The 24,287-nt window shown below is 40.9% G+C and overlaps 1 protein-coding gene across 1 annotated transcript in view; it reads left to right on the top strand.

Annotated features, from left to right (window-relative positions):
* The first annotated feature begins 12,548 nt into the window (after positions 1–12,548).
* Positions 12,549–24,287, top strand: part of LOC124273070 (alkaline phosphatase-like) — a 49,165-nt gene continuing 37,426 nt past the window's right edge. Inside the window, exons 1-2 of the mRNA XM_046708282.1 lie at positions 12,549–12,654; positions 19,439–19,505. Of these exons, the coding sequence (XP_046564238.1) occupies positions 19,448–19,505 (58 nt within the window). The 5' untranslated portion in view covers positions 12,549–12,654; positions 19,439–19,447. The remainder of the gene's footprint in view (positions 12,655–19,438; positions 19,506–24,287) is intronic.

The following is a 24,287-nucleotide window of genomic DNA, read 5'->3' as shown; positions in this document are numbered from 1 at the left end:
GACCAGCCAGCAGCCATTGATAATGTCTCGGTGCGGCTGCGCATCTCAATAACTGTACAAGACAGTGCAGCTCTCTGTGTGCATGTTATCAAACAGTACATCACCTGTCAGTGTGCAGTGGCCATGGAAATTTGGAATTTGATAAGTACCTCTAGGCCATAAACCAGTTCATTGCCCTTCAAACTCGTTCCGCTCTAACAGTAACAATACTAGACAAGCGCCCAGTCTCTGGATATAATATACATGTAATTTTGATAGTAACAAATAAACCTATTTAAATTTAAAGGAGCCCCAGTCAGATGGAAGATTCAGGATCTAAGGAAATCTAGACTTGCTTCTTTTAGGGTTTTAGCATTGCTGCGAGGGCTAGGCAGAAGGAAAAAAATGTGGTTCAGGGACTGAGACAGGCTATCACAATATACTGCTGTTATTACCATCTGAAACTGAAACATTAAACCCTGGTTATAGAGAGCTCAGACGTCTCATGCAGAACATTCACCCTCACTGCATATATAGTTCAAGCTGAAGTGCCAGTAAACTAAAACCCGGCTCCGATTTTGTTGTGAATGTTCATTCAGTGATATTTTTATTTTATTTTTCACAGAGAAAATTTATAATATACCGGAAAGTGTTTTTGCCCAGGTAAAAGTTTTGAAAATAAACGCTCTGCAATAAAAAAAATGGATACAATCTGTGGAAATCGTTTCAAATGGATTTAACTATAGCTTTTACTGGTTGGGTCCAGACCCGATTAATTACAGACCGCCGCCAGATAGCTGGAAAATTGCTGAGTGCGGTGTAAAACTAAACTCACTCACTGTGAAATCTATTATCTCCCTAAGTATACATGATATAACAACTCAAACATGGCGTGCAGGCATGTCGAATTCTTCTAAAGATACCACTTATAGGGCATTCAAAACTGAACTTGTCCTTGGAAAATATTTGACAAATATCCCTTTCTCCCTGGCTCTTACATATCTCTTGTTTAGAACTTCCAGCCATCGTTTATAGAAGTAGATACAGGGCACCACATTCCACCTGAAGAAGGAATGTGTTACCTCTGCGACACGTGTGATGTTGGCGATGAATTTCATTACATTTTTTTCTGCCCTATCTTCAAACATCATCGGAAAATATATCTCCTAAACCATTATGTTAAAAAAATCCCAATGTGTTAAAATTAAACGATTTGTTTAACTGTAAACAGATAAGAAAACTGTACAATCTTTCATGTAAACCATCACTCCATCCTGTGTGCTCTTGGACTCCTGAAGTTCCTGGTTAGAATTGATCTTCAGTAACCCATGCTTGTCGTAAGAGGCGATTGGGTGGTCAGACTCGCTGACTTGGTTGACACATGTCATCGTATCCCAACTGCGTAGATCAATTCTCATGCTGTTGATCACTGGATTGTCTGGTCCAGACTCGATTATTTACAGACCGCCGCCATATAGCTGGAATATGCTGAGTGCGGCGTAAAACTAAACTCACTCACTTAATATGTACTCTTGATTGTATATTTGTACCTCTTATGCCGAATATCCAAACCAAAGCGTAATAAAAGTTCCGCTCTGTAATGTTCTGCGGTCGGCTTCTGAAACAAATGTATTTTGGGCGTGGTCTGAGGATACCAGCGCAGCGGGCCGTGCAGACAGATTTTATTGGCCGATATCATTCAAAACAGCTGTACATTTCGTCCATTGCCTCCTCACACCCCTAGAGAACCCCCACGGTGACGGGACTAACAGCTTCACCTAAATCTATAATGGAATCTTTCACAATACAGCTTTTTATGTGACTTGGCCCACACATACTTCAATCAAAGGGATTCTTGTCAGTTCCAGGTGAAAACCTGCTACCGCAAACGAAGTGTTGCATGAAGATCTTTAAGTGCAGCAGAGGAGGCTATAGTCTGTTTTATTAAATAGGGCACATATCGGTCACGGTCTTGGCGTGACCTCTGCTTTTGTTGACCGCAATAGGTTTCTGCTGTTTCTGGTTTGTTTTGGTTGACTGTTATTTATGAACAACAGAGTTATGAACATAATCCAATATGGACCAAATAAGTCAGTGATCAACATCATGAGCATCGAGCTACGCAATTGGCACACGATGACATGTGTCAGCCAAGTCAGCGAGCCTGACCACTGGATCCCGGCTAGGTCGTCACGGGTCTATTTGGGATTAAGTTCTCCCCCTTCAGTTTTGGTTTAAAGCCACTTTTAACAACTTTACAGTCACGGAGAGTCTGCTTGATGTGGGAGGATATCCCGAAGTTATACAGCTGTGTGACATCAACCATTTTGGTCAACCCGACGACGATTATTTACAGACCGCTGCCATATAGCTGGAATATCGCTGAGTGTGGCGTAAAACTAAACTCACTCACTCACTCACTCAACCCGACGAGCAGAAGCACTGTGCTGTAAAACAGGACCAGGGCGAATTTCGTATGTAATGACACGAATTAGGCCTCTGACACAGTTAAGGGGGGTTACACATTAATTAACATACAACAGCAGGAATGAGTGAGTGAATGCGTGAGTGAGTGTATGAGTGCGTGCGTGAGTGAGTATGGTTAACGCCACTTCTAGCAATATTCCAGCAATATCACGGCGGGTGACACCCGAAATGGGCTTCACACATTGTACCCATGTGGGGAATCGAACCCGGGTCTTCGGCGTGACGAGCGAACGCTTTAACCACTAGGCTACCCCACCGTCCCACAACTGCAGAGAAGCTAACTATAGTTTACACTTTGCTCAAAGGCTCCTACATAAGTAAACCTGTGTGAATTTACAGGTTTATGGAAATCTAAAGGGTTTTTCTTTTCGTCCAAATAGTTAAACTTTGAGGGGCGGTGGGGTAGCCTAGTGGTTAAAGCGTTGGCTCGTCACGCCATAGACCCGGGTTCGAATCCCCACATGGGTACAATGTGCACTATGAACTAGTACGAGCTTGACTATTTCTTTTGTTTGCAAGCATCCCTACACATGATCTATACTTTACGTTATACTATAGGTACGAGCGTCACTACAGCGTACGGAAGGTTCAGCACGTATCTCGATCATCAGAGTATTTCGAGATTAATCAAGGAAAGGAAATTGTATGTGTTCGCCTCTCATTAAAGGGGAATTTCTTTGAGGATTTCCTTTTGAATTTATAAATTGTTTATTAAGGAATCGTTATTGAAGTAGCATAACATTGTTTACAAACATCACCATTGCTGAAATATTCAAATTGACGGATCGACGCAGCGGATCACAGCTGATCGCGTTCTGCACTATGTGCTGATGGAAGCTAGGGGAGACAACTCCGTTAATCTTAGTGACGCTCAATTGCAAACTGATTTAGTTCAACGAGCATGTTAAACATTTGATCCTACGGAAGAGTTTCAGAGTGGTGACCAATATTTTGGTCTTGTCTCCAGTGAAGATCAGGATTAGTATTGATCTTCAGAAACCCATGTTTGTTGTAAGAGACGACTAAAGGCATCGGGTGGTCAGGCTCACTGACTTGGTTGGTGCAGGTCATTGTACCCCAAATGACAAAATCGATGCTCATGATGTCAATCACTGCATTGTTGGTCTTGACTCGATTATTTACAGACCCCAGTCATATACATGTATAGGTCCAATATTGTAGCAAATAAACAAAACACCAATGCGGAATACTATTTGTGTTAAGACAAATTATAGTGAAGATCCCAATAAATATAGTAAAATAATTACGTCCTGTTTCATGCGAGTTCCATTTCATAATTTATTTCAGAGGGATTTGTTAATGAAATAATGTAAAACATAAACATACTTCATATCTTATACGGGTCTAAGGGGCAGCCTAATGGTTAAAGCGCTCGCTCGTCATGCCGAAGACCCGGGTTCGATTCCCCACATGGGTGCAAGGTGTGAAGCCCATTTCTGGTGTCACCCGCAGTGATTACTGGAATATTGCCAAAAGCGGCGTAAAACTAAACTCACTCACTCATTTCTTATACACAAACGTGTTACAAATAATAACGGGCAAGGTGGGCGAGCTGTCTAAGGCGAAAGGTGCCGGGATCGATCCCAACTTGTGACCGGGTGTCAAAACCTTGGAGCTAACATTTACTTGCAGGCTCTTTCACTGTTGTCACAACCCCCTGTGGGTACTTAAAAGAAACCATTCATCCGATGGTAGGTGACCAGATGGTGGACGAACGAACTCGCGCAGACACCTAGTTGCGGGTATAGTAACGTGAAATATCGTTGGAGAAAATACTGTGACTATGTGTCCTAGTTCACCCAGCTGCAAATGGGTAGCTCGTGAGAATCAGACTGTGTGATAACTCGCTGCGCTTAACAGGCTGCAGTTGGAAAAGCAGGATTTTATGGATGTCATAAGATCGGGATCGGGTTGTCAGGCTCGCTAACATGGCTGACACATGTCAGTGTATCCCAATAGCTTATGATGTTGATCACTGGATTGTCTGGTACAGACTCGATATTTACATATATCTGGATTTTGGTGCATCGTTAAACAACCATTATCACAAACCGAAACATGAGTCTTATTAACCTATTCAGACAATGACCTACTTTTCAGCCGATCCGAATTTTCTCGTGTGAAAGTGAAAAGAGACACTACAAACAACTATGATTATACTAAATTCCAATTCCTTGTTTCATAAGAAAATGGTATAGATACAAATCGATTTTAATTTTAAAGTTTAAAAGCATCGTATTTCTATATTTTATTACGAATGTTAGGCAGCATGTCGTTAACTAAGACGTCACAGACAGCCCCTGTTTGAAGAGGTCGTACAATGATTCACAATTAATCTGGCTCACTGGTTACACCTGTTATGTATTGTTTGCGCTTATTAAATGTATTTTTGTAAGGTACAACGTTACCGATATAATGTCAAGTCCGTACCAGACCGCCAAACATTTCTAGCGGCCGAGCCTCGTTTTGAGATTTCCACGATCAGGGGCGCAACTAGGAAAATTTCAGTTGTAAGCACAGCTTAAGGTTTTGATGAACGATTACCGCAAACTGACTTAAACATCAGGCGAACCAAACAAGCAGGTTCTAACAAACATTATCTGGAATAATAATAACGCAGTGAAACAATTTGTAACTATTTCAAACACAATATCAAGGCAACCGATAAGCATGAACCCATATAGTACACGTACAATAAACCACAAAACAATAAAACCGAACTGGACAAAATGATTGTCCACACACATGTATTGTTCATTCATTGTACTGATTTATTCACTACTGTTAACCAGACAGGTTATTAGGTTTCAGTTTGTGTACATACGAACAGTTCGCGAAAACACACTTGACAACAACCTACTTCGCGGAAAGCTCAAACATGCAAAAAGCATGCGTTTTCGCCACGCGTGGAGTTCGAAGTGAAATTGTAGTTAGTTCGTTTCGATATGTTGATAAGGCAGCACGCCTTGAGATAATTCGTTAGTGGTAACCATTTTGGGTGTTAGATTGTTTGACAGAGGTTTAGTGCAATAGAAAGTTAGGAATGTAAGATATTGTAAAGGTAATAAAAGGTAAATTAAAACAAATATTAGGTTCTGATTTAGTGGTTTTATTTTGATATCACAACTAGTACAGTTCCTGGTGACCAGAAACTCTAAAAAATACATGGACGCTGTAAAGGGAACAAGAACAGGAAGAGCTAAATGAACTATGAAATTGTGTGAAACAGTCAGGAACAGATCTGCTGGCATCAGTTGCTGTATGCATCAACTCTACTTGAAGAGAAGTGTCATTTTGCTGGTTTTCCCTTCTGCAAAATCATCCACCACCTTATCCAAGTTGACATCAAAATCCCTGTGAATATGAAGTAGTGCAAGTATATTAGGCCGTTTCGATACCATTGTTGACATGAGATACATTTTAACACGTCTCACTGCGCTGAAGGAACGCTCAGCAGTTGCCGAAGACACCGGCATTGTCACAAGTGTTTTGAGGGCAACCTGGATATTTGGATAAAGATCTTCCTTTGCGAAGTACACTGTTGCCAACAACCACGATGATTCCGCCTCTGCTGGGACATCTTGCCAACGTGATTGCCATCGCCTGATTTCTACCGTTTGTTGCTCGTGTGAGTTCTCTTTCAGCTCAGTGAACTGTGCGAATATTCGCCTTCCCATTTCCTCGGTCATATTATGGTCCGAAGTAGGTACAAAATTCTGAGCTTCGAATCGGCCATTGGGACAGATAAGCCTGACCTCTAATTAATGAGCCATATGATCCAGAAAAGGGTGAAAAAGATTCCTCTTCCAGCAGACTTCAGGTGTGGATGCAGGGGCATTGTCGCGCATCGTTTGACGGCTCACACATCTTGGCTTGGTAGGAATAATGTCGTATTTGTTGCCATATCAGATGACAATGACAATGACGATGACAATACTTTATAACCCATGAGGGAATTCTTGTGTAAAGTACAGAGCTCAAACATTGATAAAATGATTAAATTATTTCATACAATAAATAACACACATAAAACACGCTAACAATGTAAGACAAACACTAGGAATCATTTAAAAGATTAATACTGGCAGGTACAAAGGGTTTCATGGCACGATTGGATTTAAAACGTGGTAAATTATAACGGCGTCCAGAAGGCAGTAATTTATACTCATAGTAGATGGGATGATCTGGATCAGATATAATCTTACGGGCAGACTTGAGAACTCTTTCTTCATATATTTCATTTAGGTTAGCAAAAGATACACCTGCAATTTTACTGGCTAAAAAACTATTCTGGTGAGACGGTTTCTGTTTTTAAAGGACAAGGTTCCATACCAGCATTGTATAGAAAAAGACAGAACGCTCTGTATAAAGCACTGATAGAAAAGACACATAATTGATTGATTAACATTGAAAAATCTCAATTTGTGCAAGAAGTGTAACCTTTGTTGACACTTATTGAATATAGCATCTGTGTTTACATTAAAATTCAGTTTGTTATCAATATATGTACCAAGATACTTGTATTCATTTACGGTTTCAACAGGTTCATTGTTAATTATAACTGGCAACTTGGTGTTCTTCTTAGTTCTGAAGTCAATAATAAGTTCCTTAGTTTTCTTCACATTCACTTGAAGATAATTATGTTCACACCATGATACAAAGTCACTTATATCATCTCTATAATGCTGTTCATCCTCATTTTGTATGAGCCCTACCAGGGCTGCATCATCCGCAAACTTGACCGTTAGACAATTAGATTTGCGGCTGATGCTGTCATTGGTGTACAAGATAAATAATACAGGTGATAGAACACAGCCCTGTGGCGCACCTGTATTTGTCTTTATAGTAGATGATGTAGATGAATTCACCCTGACAAACTGCAACCTGTCAGTCAGAAACTGTTCAACCCACAGCGATATGTTACTGTTGACATTCATGGACATGAGCTTCCACAATAAAATAAGTGGTTGAATAGTATTGAATGCTGAAGAGAAATCTACAAATAGGATACGTACATATGATTTAGCAACATCCAAATGTTTATATACAGTATTTAACAAAGACAATTTTGCATCTTCCACACCTCGTCTGGCTCTGAAAAGGATCTAACGCAAGTCCGACATCTCGTATAAGATGCGACAGAACAATCCGTTCAAAACATTTCATAACAACTGATGCGAGGGCAACTGGTCGAAAGTCATTCAATTCTGTAGATTTAGCGTTACTTTTCTTTGGAACCGGGATTATTTCTGACGTTTTCCAAACGGATAGTATTGTATGATTATCAAGTGAAATCTGAAATAGCTTATAACATATATGACGTAATTGATCACTGCTTTTTTTTTTAACACAATGCCATCTAAACCATCTGGGCCAGTGTCTTTCCGGATATTAATTTAGGAAAATTGGAGTCTCAATGTCTCTTCTGTGAATTCAATCCTATCGCCATCGTCTCTCTCAATCTCGTTGATGACACGTTTCCGTTCCTGACAGAAATCATGTAAATCGAAGCGCGCGTAAAATGTATTCCATTGTTCAGCATAGTGCCTGTCATCAGTGACATTGAGACGAGAATATTTCCTTTCATTCCCTATCATAGTCCGTACACCCTGCCAGGCTTGTCGGGTGTTGTTGTTCCGAAATTGGGCCTCAACTTTGCTTTTAAAGTCATCTTTACACTTCTTTACTTGTACATTAATAATTCTTTCTGAATAACTTTCAGCTTCACAGTGTCTTTTGTACAGAATGCCCTCTTTTTCTGACTTAAAAGCAATTTCATTTCCTTCGTAACCCATGGTTTGTTATTTGGATAGATATTTATTTCTTTGGTTGTAATATTGGAATCCACGCAGAATATAATATACGATGTGATGCTGTCAACTCGCAGGGGTCACTGGTGTTGTTAATGAATACATCCCAGTCTGTACAATGGAAACATCCCTGAAGACGCTCAAGAGAATCGCTCTCCCACGATTTTGGTTTGAACTGGATCAGGTTTTAGCTTCTGTTTGTAAACTGGGATGAGGTGAACAGAGTTGTGATCACACAGTCCAGTTGGTGGTTTGGTAACTGCCTTGTACACTTGTTTGAGGTGGATTGTTCTGTCATTCCGTGTCCAACATTTACATACTGCTCATAATGCGGTAAGGATTTTTCCATACGTGTTCCGTTGAAGCCTGCCAGGATTCAGGGCTGGTGGATTCTAATTTCTGCACCTGGTTCTGAATCACAGATTCCGCTTCCTTGCTGTTTGCACTGGGTGGAATATATACTAGAATCGCAAATAGTTGGCCGAATTCACGGGGCAGGTAAGAGGGTCTGAAGGACACCAATAGGAGTTCAATATCACGAGTGCAAGCCTTGACCCTAAGCACATAGTTCTTACACCACTGCTGATTGACGTACATACAGACACCGCCACCCACAGACTTGCCCGTAACCTCCTCTCTCCTGTCCAAACCAATTGGTTCCCCGAATCCAGGTAGCGATAGGGTGTTATTTACGACAGTCTCGTTTAGCCACGATTCAGTAAAGCACAATAGACAGCTGTCTCTATACTCGTACATATATCTGGTACATGCACATAGTTCTGTCATCTTACTTCTTATGGAGCGGACGTTAGCAAGCATGACTGTAGGCAGAGGAGGTCTATACTTCCTGGATCTGACTTGGCACCGTGCTCCTCCCCTCTTACCTCGATTCCTGTTTTTCCTGTCTGAATTCCTGTTATCCTTCTTTTCTTTGTCCGAAGAATTAACTACACATTCGAGTGGCAAATCCAGATCGATGTCCATTGCGAGATTCCGGTCCCTGAGTACCAAGAGTTGGTAACGTCCATACTGCAGCTGTGACGGGACGTTAAAGCCTCCATGGCAACCGTCATAACAACTTTCTCCGGTAGCTGCAGAACTTCCAAAAACTAATGCGTTCAAGATGCAAAAAGTCAGAAGGAGATGCTACATGCCTTCACTGTTCATACTCCAACACATACACAACGTTTCACAACATGAAGACGTATTAAACTTAAATAATATCACAAATAAGTGAGAGCTCTGCCAATACGTGTTGCTACCGTGCAGCGCCACCTAGAACAAAGTGCCTCACTGAATAGTTCCTCCCATACAGAATCGTCGTCACGAATCTGTCTCAAACTGCTGATCACAACAGCGGCCTCGCTTGATGCACGAATAAGGTCAATGGTCGGAGACTGCAACATGAGAGATAACTGAACTGTGTACTGGACTATGTGTTGAGTAACAACAAGGCCAGTGATGAAGTCAAAAGATTGAATGGAATATCTAAGGGACCTTGCTCTAGAGTCGCCATCTTGCTCAACTTTCAACTATAACATCGCTTCGCTCGCATATACAAAGACTGGTCATTTTCTCTTTGTTGCGCAACCCTGTTTGCGCTACAGTTTGCCTGTGATCGAATGATGCTTTGAAAGTGGATAGCGAACCCGCACGACTTGCCCAACGTGTTTCACAGAGTTCAATAATCTTTCGCTTTTGCCCCATTGCTGCCTGACCATTCTCATTTGATTCCAGTTCCTTAGTGTATGCCAAGAGACGTTTTGCCGAATACGAAAACGCAAAGTCAATGCTTTGTACTGTTGACATAATATTCTTGACTGCTGTTATGGAACAGCTGTCACGATATGGCTGAAATATTGCCGATGTGACTTTAAATCTTAACTCACTCACTCACTCACTCACTATGGAACAGCTATGGACCAAGACCAGATTCAAACAATGAGACTTGGCCCCTCATATAGCATTTCGTAACCCCATACTTGTCGAGTTCTGACAGGAATGACTCGGCTAAGGCAGTTGCCTTTGTACTGTCAGCCTCAGTGAAGCCTAAAAATGATTCTCATATAGTTTGACCCTGGTCGTTCAATGAAATGTGTCGGACAAAGATAGAAATTTATTCTTTGGTTGAGGAATCTGTTGCCTCGTCAGCAATGAGAGAAAAACATTTCTATGAATTGCAGTCATTAAGCAACTGGTTTCTAATTTGTGATGAGCAAATATCAAGAAGCTCATTTTGAATGGCTGGTGATAAATATTAGTTTCTAATTGTGCTGTTTTGCTGATGACTTTTCAATATCTCACGATAATGCAAGAGGGCTACAAAATTGCTTTTCTCAGCATCATGACCTCTAATAGCAATATTCCGTCTCCCGCAGAAAACAAGTGTCTCAACTAGTGTTTTGAGAATTGAACAATTTCTTTCAACGGTTTCCTTGTGCGCAGAAAAGGTGGCAACAAATATCACCCTGTTTATAGCTGACAATTGTTCTACAATTCAAAGATTTCTCGGCACAAAAGTGATGGGAATCAAGTTTGGTATGTCTCTGAATAAGTGTCCGGATATTTGCCCAATCACGAACGTACGATGTAACAAATGCGCCTTTATGATTATCATTTGAAAAATGAGCACATGGTAAGCAGATGACGCCATCTTTTGAAGGAGGATATTTCAGCCAATCATTGTTATCAAGATGTGTTGGATTAAATTTCCGTGTTACACCTCTAATTTCCGTTAAAGGATATGTTAGTGTTTTGTCAGGCCTTACATCTGTTGAATATAAATGTTTCAGAAGATTAGAACGAATTTGTTCTGATTTTAGCTCACTTTCTGTGTACAAGCCAATATCAGTACCAGAGAAACTGTAAGACAGTTTCGGTGAATCTGATTGCCAGTCACGCCTTCTTCCTCAACAGAGCACGAAGAACAGTTATTGGAATTCGTGTTGGTTGAACTAGTAAATGGAACCTCTGTTTTTGCCTGCAATTTTACAAAAAAAGGATAATTTTTTTACAGTTCTCACTTTTAAACTTTTTACTCGTGATTTCCGAAGGAGACCAAATGACTGACAATTTATCTCATGTATTATCTATATTAACTGTAGTTTCCTAAACGTTAATTTGTTAAAATACCTGTATTTTGATGTGAATAGATTTTAACAACTTGACAATATGGCGTAAGTGTTTGGTCTGACACAAGCAAAAGACGCTAATGCCACACAACTAAATATCAACATTTTTGACACTTCTAAAAAAATAAACATTGTACTAGTGACTGTGTGATTGGAACCCGAACCCGTTAGTCGCCTCTTACGACAGGCATGGGTTACTGAAGATCAATATTCTAACCCGGATCTTCACAGGTAGAGGCAGGAGATATACAGGCAATAGTATCAGTATATATCAGACAGTATTAGATTAAATCGTCAGTAAACGCAGATGGGCAAACAAAGCAGTTGGGGTCGTATAAACAAATTTATAAACTAATTTCCGTAATTGACGTAATCTTATTGATTTGCAGATTAACTAATTGATTGAAAATATATATAACTTGATACGTTGAGAGTGAGTGAGTGTGGTTTTACGCCGCTTTTGGCAATAATTCAGCAATATCACGGACACTAGAAATGGGTTTCACACATTGTATCCATGTGGGGAATCGAACCCGGGTGTTCGGCGTGACGAGCGATCGCTTTAACCACTAGGCTACCCCACCGCCCCTGATACGTCACGCACTAGGATGAAACATCACGCTTAAATCCTTCTTCTGTTTACACTGAGTGAATAAGTTGGTTTGAGCTTTGAACAGTTCTTTTATCCCATGACGTATAAGATATAACAGTGTTATCGCTGTATGAACCCCCCAGATGACAAACGTATAGGGACATGAGTTGACTCTGGGATTCGAACTCACTATTCCCCCAAGTCATGCTAAGGGACGCAACTCTTGATCTACACGGCGATTGTGTGTTCAAAATGAAGACAGCATTATAATAGGTAACCGTCTTTTATATATCCTTCACATCACTGCAAATATTTAGGAAAATTGATTGATAATTTTACGAAACCGACATAAACTGACGTAAATTGTCATAATAGCAGCAGCAGACTAAACTGTCACACAAATCGCCTGCAGCACATGGCAATCTCGTGCAGGTATATGCTCGCTAAATGTATTGTGTTCAACAAAACATCTATGAATATTCAAAGGTATTTCTTATGAAAGCGTCTCTTTCCATAAATAGACGACAAGCCATCAGTCATTGTGAGCTATTGCGTTCTCACTCACTTCACTTGTGGGACTTCCAGCGGTACAGAGGGTAACTGCAACGATCATCAAACAATACCTGTATTGCACGTGAGTTGTCAAACTTATGATGTCATTTTACCTTGAAAGCATTTCTGTTCTTTATCTATAATTAACAGAAAGAGATGTGTGTTTGCTTGGCATTGGAACCTGTCGAGAACTTGCATGTAATGTTATGGTCACGTTGACCTGGCCTTTATATGATTGCATGAGGGAGCTAGGTCAATGGAAATTATGTATGTACAATGAAACGAACAATGGTTTCATATACTTATCGATTTTGCGATAGCTGTCTTAAACAGGCCTTCCGTTTGGCGATATTAAGTAAAACATTATTCACTGCACACTGGAGCATGCTTTTTAATATTTGTCAAACTGGTCACACACAAAAAACAATTAAAATGTTCTGTGTAGTTGGGAATAAGGTTTTGGTATGAATCACATCTATTCGGATTCGAATCTCATTTTTTGAAGTTCGAGATGTACTTGAGTGTTATAACAACAACTGTGTATACAATAATATCTATTTCGTGTGTTAGTATATGCGAGATGGGTGTTGACAAACTTCGTTTATCGTACTGCCTTACCAACGATGTCGTGGACAGAGGGAGCGAGGTGCAAGGGTGTTGGGGTGCAAGGGTGAACATTTTGTGAAAAAATGTTTTTGGAAGAGGCCAAAACATACCTTAACCTGTGTATGTGCTTGCTTGAGAACCAAAAGGCACTCTTTCCCTCATGAATGGATTCTGAATTCTGACGTCTCTTGATTGTATTGACCTCACTGAGTGACTTCTTCATTCACTCAAAGCTTTAATGAGTTGCTGGGCGAACCAACTTGAGATGTTCTTGCAAGGACAGACGAAGACTTCAGAGTATGTTCCAGTCAGACGACGCTGGTCACTCGCAAACGCGAAAATGTGATTCTTTAAAGAATGTAACATGAAATGTCGATTGTAGCGGCGGTCTGTGAATAATTGAGTCTGGACCAGACAATGCAGTGATCAACAGCATGATCATCAATGCCTGGGATATGACGACATGTGTCCACGAAGTCAGCGAGCCTGCCCACCCGATCGCGTTAGTCGCCCTTTTTACGACAAACATGGTTTAATGAAGATCAATTCTAACCCGGATCTTCACAGGTGCTAGGCTACTTGTTAAAAGCTCTAGTAAGGTTTTGAAAGTACAACCAGTATTGTCCTTACCTTCAGTAAAAAAATGTAACGATATTGGTATTTATTATACTGAAATTACTAAAGGACAAACGCTTTAATAGTAGGTGGTGCACGCTTGTTTACCAACCGTCTTAAAATGTTGCTCAGGAAACGAAAAGATTTCGGACTGACACAGGAATGACTATATATCCCATGGTATAACATGTCGCTGTGGATAATTGTTAGAAAATCATGTACAATTCGATGTACCGGTAACTGGAAAAATATTGCAAGCATCATTGAACCAAATCACCTCACCCAACCACATCTCAAATATTCAAGTTAGCCTGAACACAACCTTCAAATTATTTGACTTCCTTTACTCAGAATATCTTCTGTTACTGTTAAGTTTTACTTGGAATACCATTCTCACCAAGCATGATTCTTAAAATGAATTCAAATATACAGACTATGAGACCAAGGGTATCTCTGTCACCCCTTTGAAAAGCCCTTGGTGTTCAGGGTCACCATCACTATAGTTCAAGCCACCTGTTATGTTAATTAATATCTTGTTTAGGCATTACTATTTCTAGTTACAGAAGTAGGAGCTAAGTGAAACGCTTCCGAAAATGGGTGTAAACAGGGTCAGTTCATTCAGTTTGCAACAGATAATGTAGATCAATCTGAGAGCATGGATTGACGCATATCATGACGTTTCTGCCAAACAGGTGACTGTTTGCCAAGGTTTCCGAGGTGGTGATGCGCTAAAAGAGATGGGTTCATATGTCCTTTACCAAGCAATTTGTCCAGACTTTGCTGAATCAAATTGCTTGATGTCTTGAACAATTCATGTAGAATAAAATGAATCACTAGATTGTAACATTAACAGTATTGAGTGAGGTCACCTCCATGCCTATGATCAAACTGAATCCCACACGCAAAGCTATATTTGCTCAACTTATGTTGTCAGGTCAAGTTGTACACAGTACACATTCACAAACCATGTTGTCAGGTGTTGTACACAGATTCATATTCTCTTGGAATTCAGCTGGTTGTATTTGACAGGTAATATCTCACATAGGACACTTCAATCGGTTGCATGAGGTTACAGCAGAAAAGAATTGATGTGGATTTCAACCTTTAGTAATAAATTATACACTCTTCTTTTAGTAAACCTAAACCTAGTGTCATAGACAAATACCTGGAGAGCAAAGAGCACCACTTATAGTTTCTTAATTGAACTCCTATTTGCTTTGGAAATAGCCACTGCAAGTATACTACCATGGCAGAGGCAAACTGATTGCCAAGCAAGGAAACAATATCTACACATTTCAACATCTTACAATAGCACAGGGCTCTAGTTCTTAACTTGATCCTCTCTCTGTTCAAGGTTTATGAATGAATGTGTGTTAGTTTTAGAGATGTGAAATGAAATTTCAATTATTAGAGACTTACCTTTGGATGGACATACAAGCTGTCTACTAAACTTCAATAAATAGGCATCTGTACCATCAAATATGTGAGAACAGCTTCTCAATATTGATAGAGGATAGTTCTCTTTCAGAAGAAGCTAAACTTTGAGACACAAGAGGAACTAAATTGCCTGTTCCCGAAGTAGTGTTTATTTTACCCTTTAAAATAGAAACTAAATGCTCTGATAAGTCTTTTTTTTCTATGGTTTTATGAAAATTATATGACTTTTACAGCCCATGTGTTAGTAGTTCCTTGTGTCCTCTTTGAAAATATATATAAAAATGTTTATTTGTGTCTCATGTGAGATTTTAAAAATTATTCACTGAAAATTTCAATTTTTCAACTTTTTATCCCCCCAAAATAGGACTTAGCATAATGTTTCAAGGGAGGACTTTTTAGTACACATTAGTTATAACTCAAACATGTTCCAAACACTGAAATCATTTCTGTACCAATTGTTGGGAGGTTTAATCACATTTTGACTGGACTATAAAGCCAGTGAACCTATTTAGGTTGTTGAATTCTCTGGCCCTTTTCCCCATAACAGTGTCATTGGCAGGTGTTATTAAAATATGTGGAAATCGCCTTTGAAATGTCTTGATTGTATCCCAAGTACACCGTCACCAGGCCAATTGTTCTCGGTGCCCTTGGTTTGATACCTCCTGATCTCATGACGCAGATCAGGAGAGTGCCCGGGTTCTCCACCAGGAGCACAGCTCTTCTGACACTCTGGACAATGCAGGAGGCTGCAGTGTTGGGGAGCCTTCATATTCTCCGGAAAGTTCTTGGTGAGTTCCACTTGGCAGTGTTTCCTGGTAGAACTCCCATTCGCTGTCTGGGCTGCGTGTAGAGGGGGCGAGGGCCCTGAGTTGATGATGAGCCTTACCAGCCTGACTGTGCCAGGATCGCCCGAACCCTCTCTGCTGCATGTTTTATCTTAATCTGAAAAAAATGGGTCGATGGCGGGTTTGGGGATTCAATTCAGATAAAACATGTATTGTTTTCAGACAAAGTGAGTTGTAACGATCAACACGCTGTTTCTTACTGCAGGGACAATGTAGAACAACGTTTAACCTTCACCCACACACTCACCCCCAGCCCATGCATGTACAACGTGGCCACGTGTATTTTATTGCACGTGGCTGTGGATGTTATGAATGTTGTCACGTGTGGATATTGTCAATATATTAACCCTGGGTTTTATCAGCGTTCGAAAGACCTGCATGGCCGACCGCCCAGGACGGGTTATTTTCAACACGGACTGCCACATTCTCAAATTCACCTGCCCGACGGTCAGGTTAAAATTTAGGCATGTATATCAAGATATTTTTGGGACAGGTAAGTTTTGGTCAGGGCTGGCAAGTTTTACACCTAACCAGCCCTGTGGTCTGGTTTCATACCCTGGCGTTATACACCACTGTGTGATAATTGTAATAACGACAAAATTAGTTCCATGTCATTCTCTACCATGAAGAGGGCCCATTAAACGATTGTGACTTTCAAAAAACGTCTGTTTATATGAACCACTATCAAATTGTGATGCTTCACTGTTGCAGAAACGTTCATTTATGATATATGCATTGGCAACGCATGACGCCATCCGCGTACTCAACGTTGGTCACTCGTGTAGAACCCGTCCGTCACTCGTGTAATCCCCATGCAATGATATACAATGAATCTGCATTCATAGACAGTGACAAAGCGATTGCTGATCTTGAACCAGTTTAAATCCGATAGGCTTTAACTCTGAACTTGCACTCCTGTATGAAGTCGTCGGGTTTAACAAATTTAACACGATACAAAAATATTGCTAAACTGATCCGAACCCCCCGAGAGAGAAATATCATCCTTGAAAGTGTTTCACCCATGCTGTTATGCAACTGCCTTTGGAAATGATGGAAAATTCTGTTCGTTTGTGGGGCGGTGAGGTAGCCTAGTGGTTAAAAGCGTTCTCTCGGCACGCCGAAGACCCGGGTTTGATTCCCAACATGGGTACAATGTGTGAAGCCCATTTCTGGTGTCTCCCGCCGTGATATTGCTCAAACATTGCTAACCGCGCCATAAAACTATGCTCACTCACTCTTTTGTTTGGTGATTAACGCCGCACTCAACTATATACTGTTTTATGACGACGGTGGTGAAATAATCGAGTCTGGACCAGACAATCCAGTGATTCACATCATGATCATCAATATATGCATTTGGGATACAGTGGCTTACATCAACCAACTCAGCGAGCCTGATGACCCCATCCCGTTACTCACCTCTCACGACAAGAATTGGTTGCTTAAAATCATTCCTAACCCAGATCTTCACGGGAGCAATCAAGCATAGGTGTTTGAAGATCAATCCTAGCCCGGGTGTTGACGGGAGCAGACAAGTATTGGTTCTTGAAGATCAATTCTAACCTAGATCTTCACGGGAGCAGACAATGATTGGTCCCTCAGGATCATTCTAGCCAAGATCTTCAGGGGAGCAGACAATGACTGGTCCCTCAGGATCATTCTAGCCAAGATCTTCAGGGGAGCAGACAACCATGGGACACTGGAGATCATTACTAACCCGAATCTTCACGGGTTGATGGATCTGAATTGGTGACTATTTCTGTATAATCTGGGAGTATTGTTACACTTCCGTATTCAATGTGTAATAACCTTGGACTACATGACAATTAACCAGTTTGAAAAATGACACAGGAAATTCGAAATTATTTTGAGTTCTCTGCATTTGCGATATTAGTTCCGATTTAGCTGGGTGGAAAACGGATCCAAGAGTTTTTTTCTGAGGAATTATTTAATGATTATTTAATTCCAAGTTCAGCAAAAAGAAACACAAGAAAATGATAAATCTTAGGAGTAACTGTCATTGTTCTTCACGCATTTGTCTGCAGTGACCGCCATAACATCTCCTTTTCAGATTAGCATTTTGTGCATCAATTTCAAAGAAAACGCCAAAAAATATATTGATGCCTTCAGCCCTCCCTCCTCCATCCCCACAGGGGCGGCGGATAGCCGAGTGCTTACAGCGTTCGCTCGTCATCCCGAAGACCCGGGTTCGATTCCCCACTTTCGAAGCCTTTTTCTGATATACCCCGAAGTGATCTGGTTGGAACATTGCTAAAAGCGGCGTAAAATTAAATTCACTCACACACTACATTCCCACAGCCAGACTCAATCAGTTAAATGTGTAAACCTTGAATCATGTTACAGCGTGACAGCACTATTGCAGATGAGACGTATTCGTACCAATACGTACACACAGTACGTGACACTTGGTCACGTCGTCAGCTCGGCTCCGGGGATTTACTGTTACAAAGCCACCACGAAACATTGTCTCGCGGGCTTAATACCTGTCTAATATTGTCAAGGCACGTTGTCTATTGTTTCCTAGTATACTTAAATTTTAATGCGGTTACAAGAAGAAAACAAACCTCTCATTCTTCAAATATGCAATTACAGTATGCATCCCTTCAAAACCTTGTACCGTTGTTCGTCAGTCGTGCTATTTTCCAATTTGAAGCAGGAACACTTTGGGAAAACACAACGCTGATGTAGAGGTAGTTTACTCTTTTTTCGCAATTTCTGTCAACTTGATTTATTCGTTTAGTTTTCAAAATCTATTTATAAATGTTCGTAGCACGCACCTGTTCACTCGACAGTTGTTGATGGATATCAGTTTGCGCCCTGACGCACAATATCAATGTTACATGTCATTGGCGGAGGAGTTGAATGTGCTCAAATTTTTCAAGCGCACGAAGTATTTGTAAGTTCAAAAATATTAAGCTTATGGATGTACCCGGAGTAAAACACTGTGATGGGTTCGATTCCCAACATGGGTACAATGTGTGAAGCTAATTTCTTGTGTCCCCCGCCGTGATATTGCTGGTGTATTGCTAAAACGGCGTAAAACCATACTCACTTCATAATATGGCTTGTGCCGATTTCCTTGGCCTTCTCCCGCAATCAAGTCTCGGATTGTGCTGTAAATATAGACTGAAGATAAATGATATGTGACTATATGTGAAGATTATTTTCACTTGCGGTACGATTTTCCGGCGAGGCTACACTTACTTACCAATCTGAGGTTTTCTTTTTAATCCAGCTTACATAGATTAAGGTGGATTAACCTGTGCTTATCCTCACAACTGGTCCACTCATTGACACATACTTGTAACCACAGGTATTTGAAAATATGTGTCATCTTTTCAGCACCTGGAGATGTTACCTGCGTTGGTCATCCTTTTGGTGATTGGTCAGCACAGTGTACGTCCTGAATGTAAGTAGTGTATATAAATAAATTTGACGAAACCTTTCCCATAATCGGAAGAAATTCACATTAAATCCGTAATATGATCTGGACACATCGTAACAATGTGTTTTTATATTAATATCAAATAGCGATGATTTCGCGAAAGTGCAAAGTTGACGTTCTTCACCGGTGTCACTCGTCAAAACACATGCAAAGGTTAGTCAATTGTTAAATGCTGGATCTTCGCTTCAATAACAGTTGTAAATAACAACTTATATGAAGCCCCGTGGCTACTGGTTACCCCTTTTCTGATCAGCGTCTCAATGCACACGAGGTAGATTTTGTGTTCGGTTTGGCAAATCAGTGAGTGAATGAGTTTAGTTTTACGCCGCACTCAGCAATATTCCAGCTACATGTATATGGCGGCGGTTTGGCAAATCAGAGCAAGGGTTTCTCGTGAAAACGATTAACCATCCCATCCCATATGCACACCCCCATCCCTACCCATCTGATATATTCGCCCAAATTGATGCCATATACACACCCCACTACTTCCCATATAGACACCCCACACCCTACAATCCCCAGGCACCCATGAAGGGCCACCTCCTCGTGGTGGGTGCTGGGTAACGCTAAGCGCCCTTCAACTCCCGTTGTGGACCCGGGGGAATATTAGGTCCACCAACCCGTTTGCCGTGGGTTGCGCCCCTGTGTCGGTGGAGGACGGGATTCTGGTGGTTGAGGGCAATAGGATCCTGGAACCGTGTTCCTGTTGCCCAACACACCACTTTGGCCCTTACTTCACCTAGACGGGTGGTAGAACTGGCCCGGTTCTATCAATCGGCTGGTCACGCCAAGCCCTGTGCATAGTTATTGTATTTGCACGTTTTTATTATTGGGCCTTGGACATTTTGATTTTCAATGTACAAATTATTTATATCTGAAATTGCCTAGAGTCCTATGCCAGAAGGCGGTGGCTCATGGGCCAATCTGGTGATGTTGACCTCTGAATAATGCATGTCTCGAATTTCTTGTCAAGGGCCGAACCAGTCTGGCATTACATTGGTAGATAAATGCAGCTATTCATGTCGTATTCACTTGAGTATAACACCCCCTGTATCCTTGGTGTCAGCATCTTGGAGATCCGGTGCTATGTGACACTGTCCTTGTTGACATTCCGTGGTGGATGGGGAGCAGGGGTGCCGAATATTTTTTCCTTTCACTATGGCGTCACAACAATCTGGTTCACTGAGAAATGAAAAGAAAAGGCGTTTGGATGAACTTGACCAAACTACAAGAAATATCTCTTCAAGTGCTGAGTCATGGGCTAGATTTCTGGTTATAGAGGGCAAAGATAATTTACCTATCAAACTTAATCCTTTTGCGATCTCCAAAGCAATATCTGGAATTTGTGGGGAAGTGGCGAACGTCACCCGTCTTCGTAGCGGCTCGCTTCTGGTCGAGTGTGCACGGAAACAGCAATCTCTAAATCTTTTGTCAATCAAAATGTTTGCAAATATTGAGGTTGCTGTGTCTGTGCACAGAACTTTAAATTCTTGTCGCGGTATTGTTCGGGACAGGGCTCGTTGTCTTTCGGATATGTCCGAGGAGGACATTGCAACAGAGCTTAAGGAGCAGGCTGTGACAGCGGTGAAACGTTTCACCATCAAGAGAGAGGGTGTCGTCATTAACACCAACACCTATCTCCTGACATTTGCTCTTGCAACCATTCCCCAATCAATTAAAGCTGGATACTTAAACATCGGAGTGGAGGTGTATGTCCCCAATCCACTCCGGTGTTATACATGTCAACGTTTTGGCCATGGGTCGAAATCATGTCGCAACTCTGTGGTGTGTCACCGCTGTGGAGACCATCATGCTGATCCAGACTGTCAAAAGAGTATAAATGCGCAAATTGTGAAGGTCCTCATCCTCCATCATCCAGATCCTGCCCAGTGTGGCAAAGGGAAGCGACAATTATGAAACTAAAGTGTGAAAAAAGTATTTCATACTTAGATGCAAAAAAACTGTATGCAACTCAGAACTCAATTCCTTTGAGTATAACTTATTCCGCTGCAGTCACGCGTGCTGTAGCAACATCATCTATTGCTTGCCAGACTGACTTGACATGGATCAAGTCAGAAAGACCTGTTTCAGCCAGTCCACAAAAGTCCCCAGTTACTGAACCTATGTCACCAGCTACACAGACTACTTCTTCTTCTCAGACTGTTAGTCAACCTGAGCTACAGTCAAAATCGGTAACCAAACAGCCCCACTCAGCCAGTTCAGCAAGAGGAAAAGGAAAAAAATTAAACAGAAAAGAGACACCTTCTGTCCCTTTACCTTCAGAGCTCCCCCTGGAGAACCCCTTTGGACCTCTCGACATGGAGGTCACAATGTCCTCACAGGACAAGCGGAGGAATAGCTCATCTTCCCATTCACGAGAGAGATCTCCGATTGAGCCACCATCATGACTCAATTGTCTACTGTAATTCAGTGGAATTGCAGAGGACTGAAGAATAACTTCAATGAAATACAGTTACTAATTCAAGATCTTCAACCGTCAGCATTATGTCTTCAAGAGACATACCTTAAAAATACTGATACTTTTAATTTAAGACGGTTTAGTGATTATCATTCCTTCTCCCCTCCAGGCAATAAAGCTACTGGTGGCGCCTCTATTTTGGTGCACCAGAGTGTCATTCACAGTCCTGTCACTTTAAATACGGATCTTCAAACTGTTGCTGTAGTCTCACTCTGCACATTGCTCTGACATTGTGCAGCTTGTATATACCTCCTTCTTCAAATATTCAACAATCAGATCTTCAAAATCTGTTTGATCAACTTCCGAAGCCATGTCTCATCATGGGCGATCTGAACGGTCACAATCCGCTTTGGGGAAGTGACCATATTAATACTAAAGGTAAAATCCTTGAGGAATTTATTTCCGATAATCACCTGTGTCTATATAACGATGATTCTCCCACTTATCTACATCCAGCTACGGGAACATATTCTTCCCTGGATTTGTCAATTGCTGACTCCAGCCTGTATAATGAATTTGAATGGGTGGTCCATGATGACCTATGTGGGAGTGATCACTTCCCCACCATTCTCAAAACAGTCAGCCCTGGGGATGATCTACCTTTATCGAGAAGGAACTTTGCCAGGGCTGACTGGTCATTATATGAGACTCTGTGTGCTGAACAATTAGCTCATGATCGTTTTAGGAACAGTGAAGATCCTATTCAGTCGTTTTCTGATATCCTTAATGGCATTGCTGACAGAACAATTCCTCAGTCCTCTGCGGTTCCACATATTCGTAAACCATGGTTCAATAACGAATGTAAACAGGCCAGAAAGTGTAGGAAGAAAGCAGAAAAATATTTTCGCCGACATCCTACTGTCCATAATTTAGATAAATTTAAAATGTTAAATGCCAAGGCGCGACGCAGTTTTAAACAGAATAAGCGTCAGTCTTGGCGAAACTATGTTTCCAAAATAAATTCTCGAACACCGATGTCAAAGGTGTGGAACATGATACAAAGAATAAAAGGCAAAGGTTCCAAATCTACAGTTCATCATTTGAAGGAAGGTGATAATTTGTTAACTGATAAGGCTGACATTGCCAATAAGCTTGGTGAAACTCTCGCCAAACATTCGTCTTCATCCAATTACGTCCCTGAGTTTCAGAAACATCAGAAACAACAGGAGAAGAAAAGAATAAATTTTACATCAGACAATGGAGAAGACTATAATGAATTATTTTCAATGCATGAGTTACGTACTGCCCTTGAGCAAGCTCATGATACAGCAACAGGGGCTGATAATATACACTATCAGCTCTTGAAACACTTACCTGATTCATGTTTGGAAACACTTTTAAATATTTTTTGATACAATATGGACTTCAGGGAACTTCCCAACCTCGTGGCGTAAAGCCATAGTAGTCCCTATACCAAAGCCTGGCCGGGATCATACTGATCCGTCTAATTACAGACCCATCTCTTTAACGAGTTGTGTCTGTAAAACCATGGAACGAATAGTAAATAATCGATTAACATGGTATCTTGAAACCAATAATCTCATAACAAATATTCAATGTGGTTTCAGGAAAAAATCGTAGTACCATTGATCATTTGGTACGATTAGAATCCTTTATCAAAAATGCTATAGTCAATAAACAACATGCAGTATCGATATTCTTTGATCTCGAGAAAGCGTACGATACCACCTGGAAGCATGGCATTTTAAAGGATTTACATGATTTTGGTTTAAGGGGTCGTTTACCTCTTTTTATATCACAGTTTTTAAAAGACAGGCAATTTCAAGTCCGAGTGGGCTCTACCCTGTCTGACCATTATAATCAGGATCAGGGTGTCCCACAAGGCAGTATTTTGTCTGTCACATTGTTTAGCATCAAGATCAACAGTTTATCCAAGGTTTTAAATGATTCCATCGATGGATCACTTTTTGTGGATGATTTTAATATTTCTTGTCGCGGTAAGAATATGCATACTATTGAACGACAACTACAGTTGTGTTTAAACAAAATAGATAAATGGTGTCTTGAAAACGGCTTTAAATTTTCTAAATCAAAAACTAATTGCATACATTTCTGCCGTAAATATAAACCACATAAAGACCCGGAACTGTTTTTAAATGGCACTCCCATCAAGGTTGTAAAAGAGGCCAAGTTCTTAGGTCTGATTTTCGACTCCCATTTAACCTTTCTTCCCCATATCAAATCTCTAAAAACTAAATGCCTGAAGGCACTCGATTTATTGAAAGTCGTGTCTAATTCAAGGT

Source organism: Haliotis rubra, unplaced genomic scaffold, assembly GCF_003918875.1.
Source record: "Haliotis rubra isolate DU_JTF1 unplaced genomic scaffold, ASM391887v1 Scf176, whole genome shotgun sequence".
Lineage (NCBI taxonomy): Eukaryota > Metazoa > Mollusca > Gastropoda > Lepetellida > Haliotidae > Haliotis > Haliotis rubra.
The sequence above is the reverse complement of the archived record's forward strand: the minus strand, read 5'-3'. Positions and strand labels throughout refer to the sequence as shown.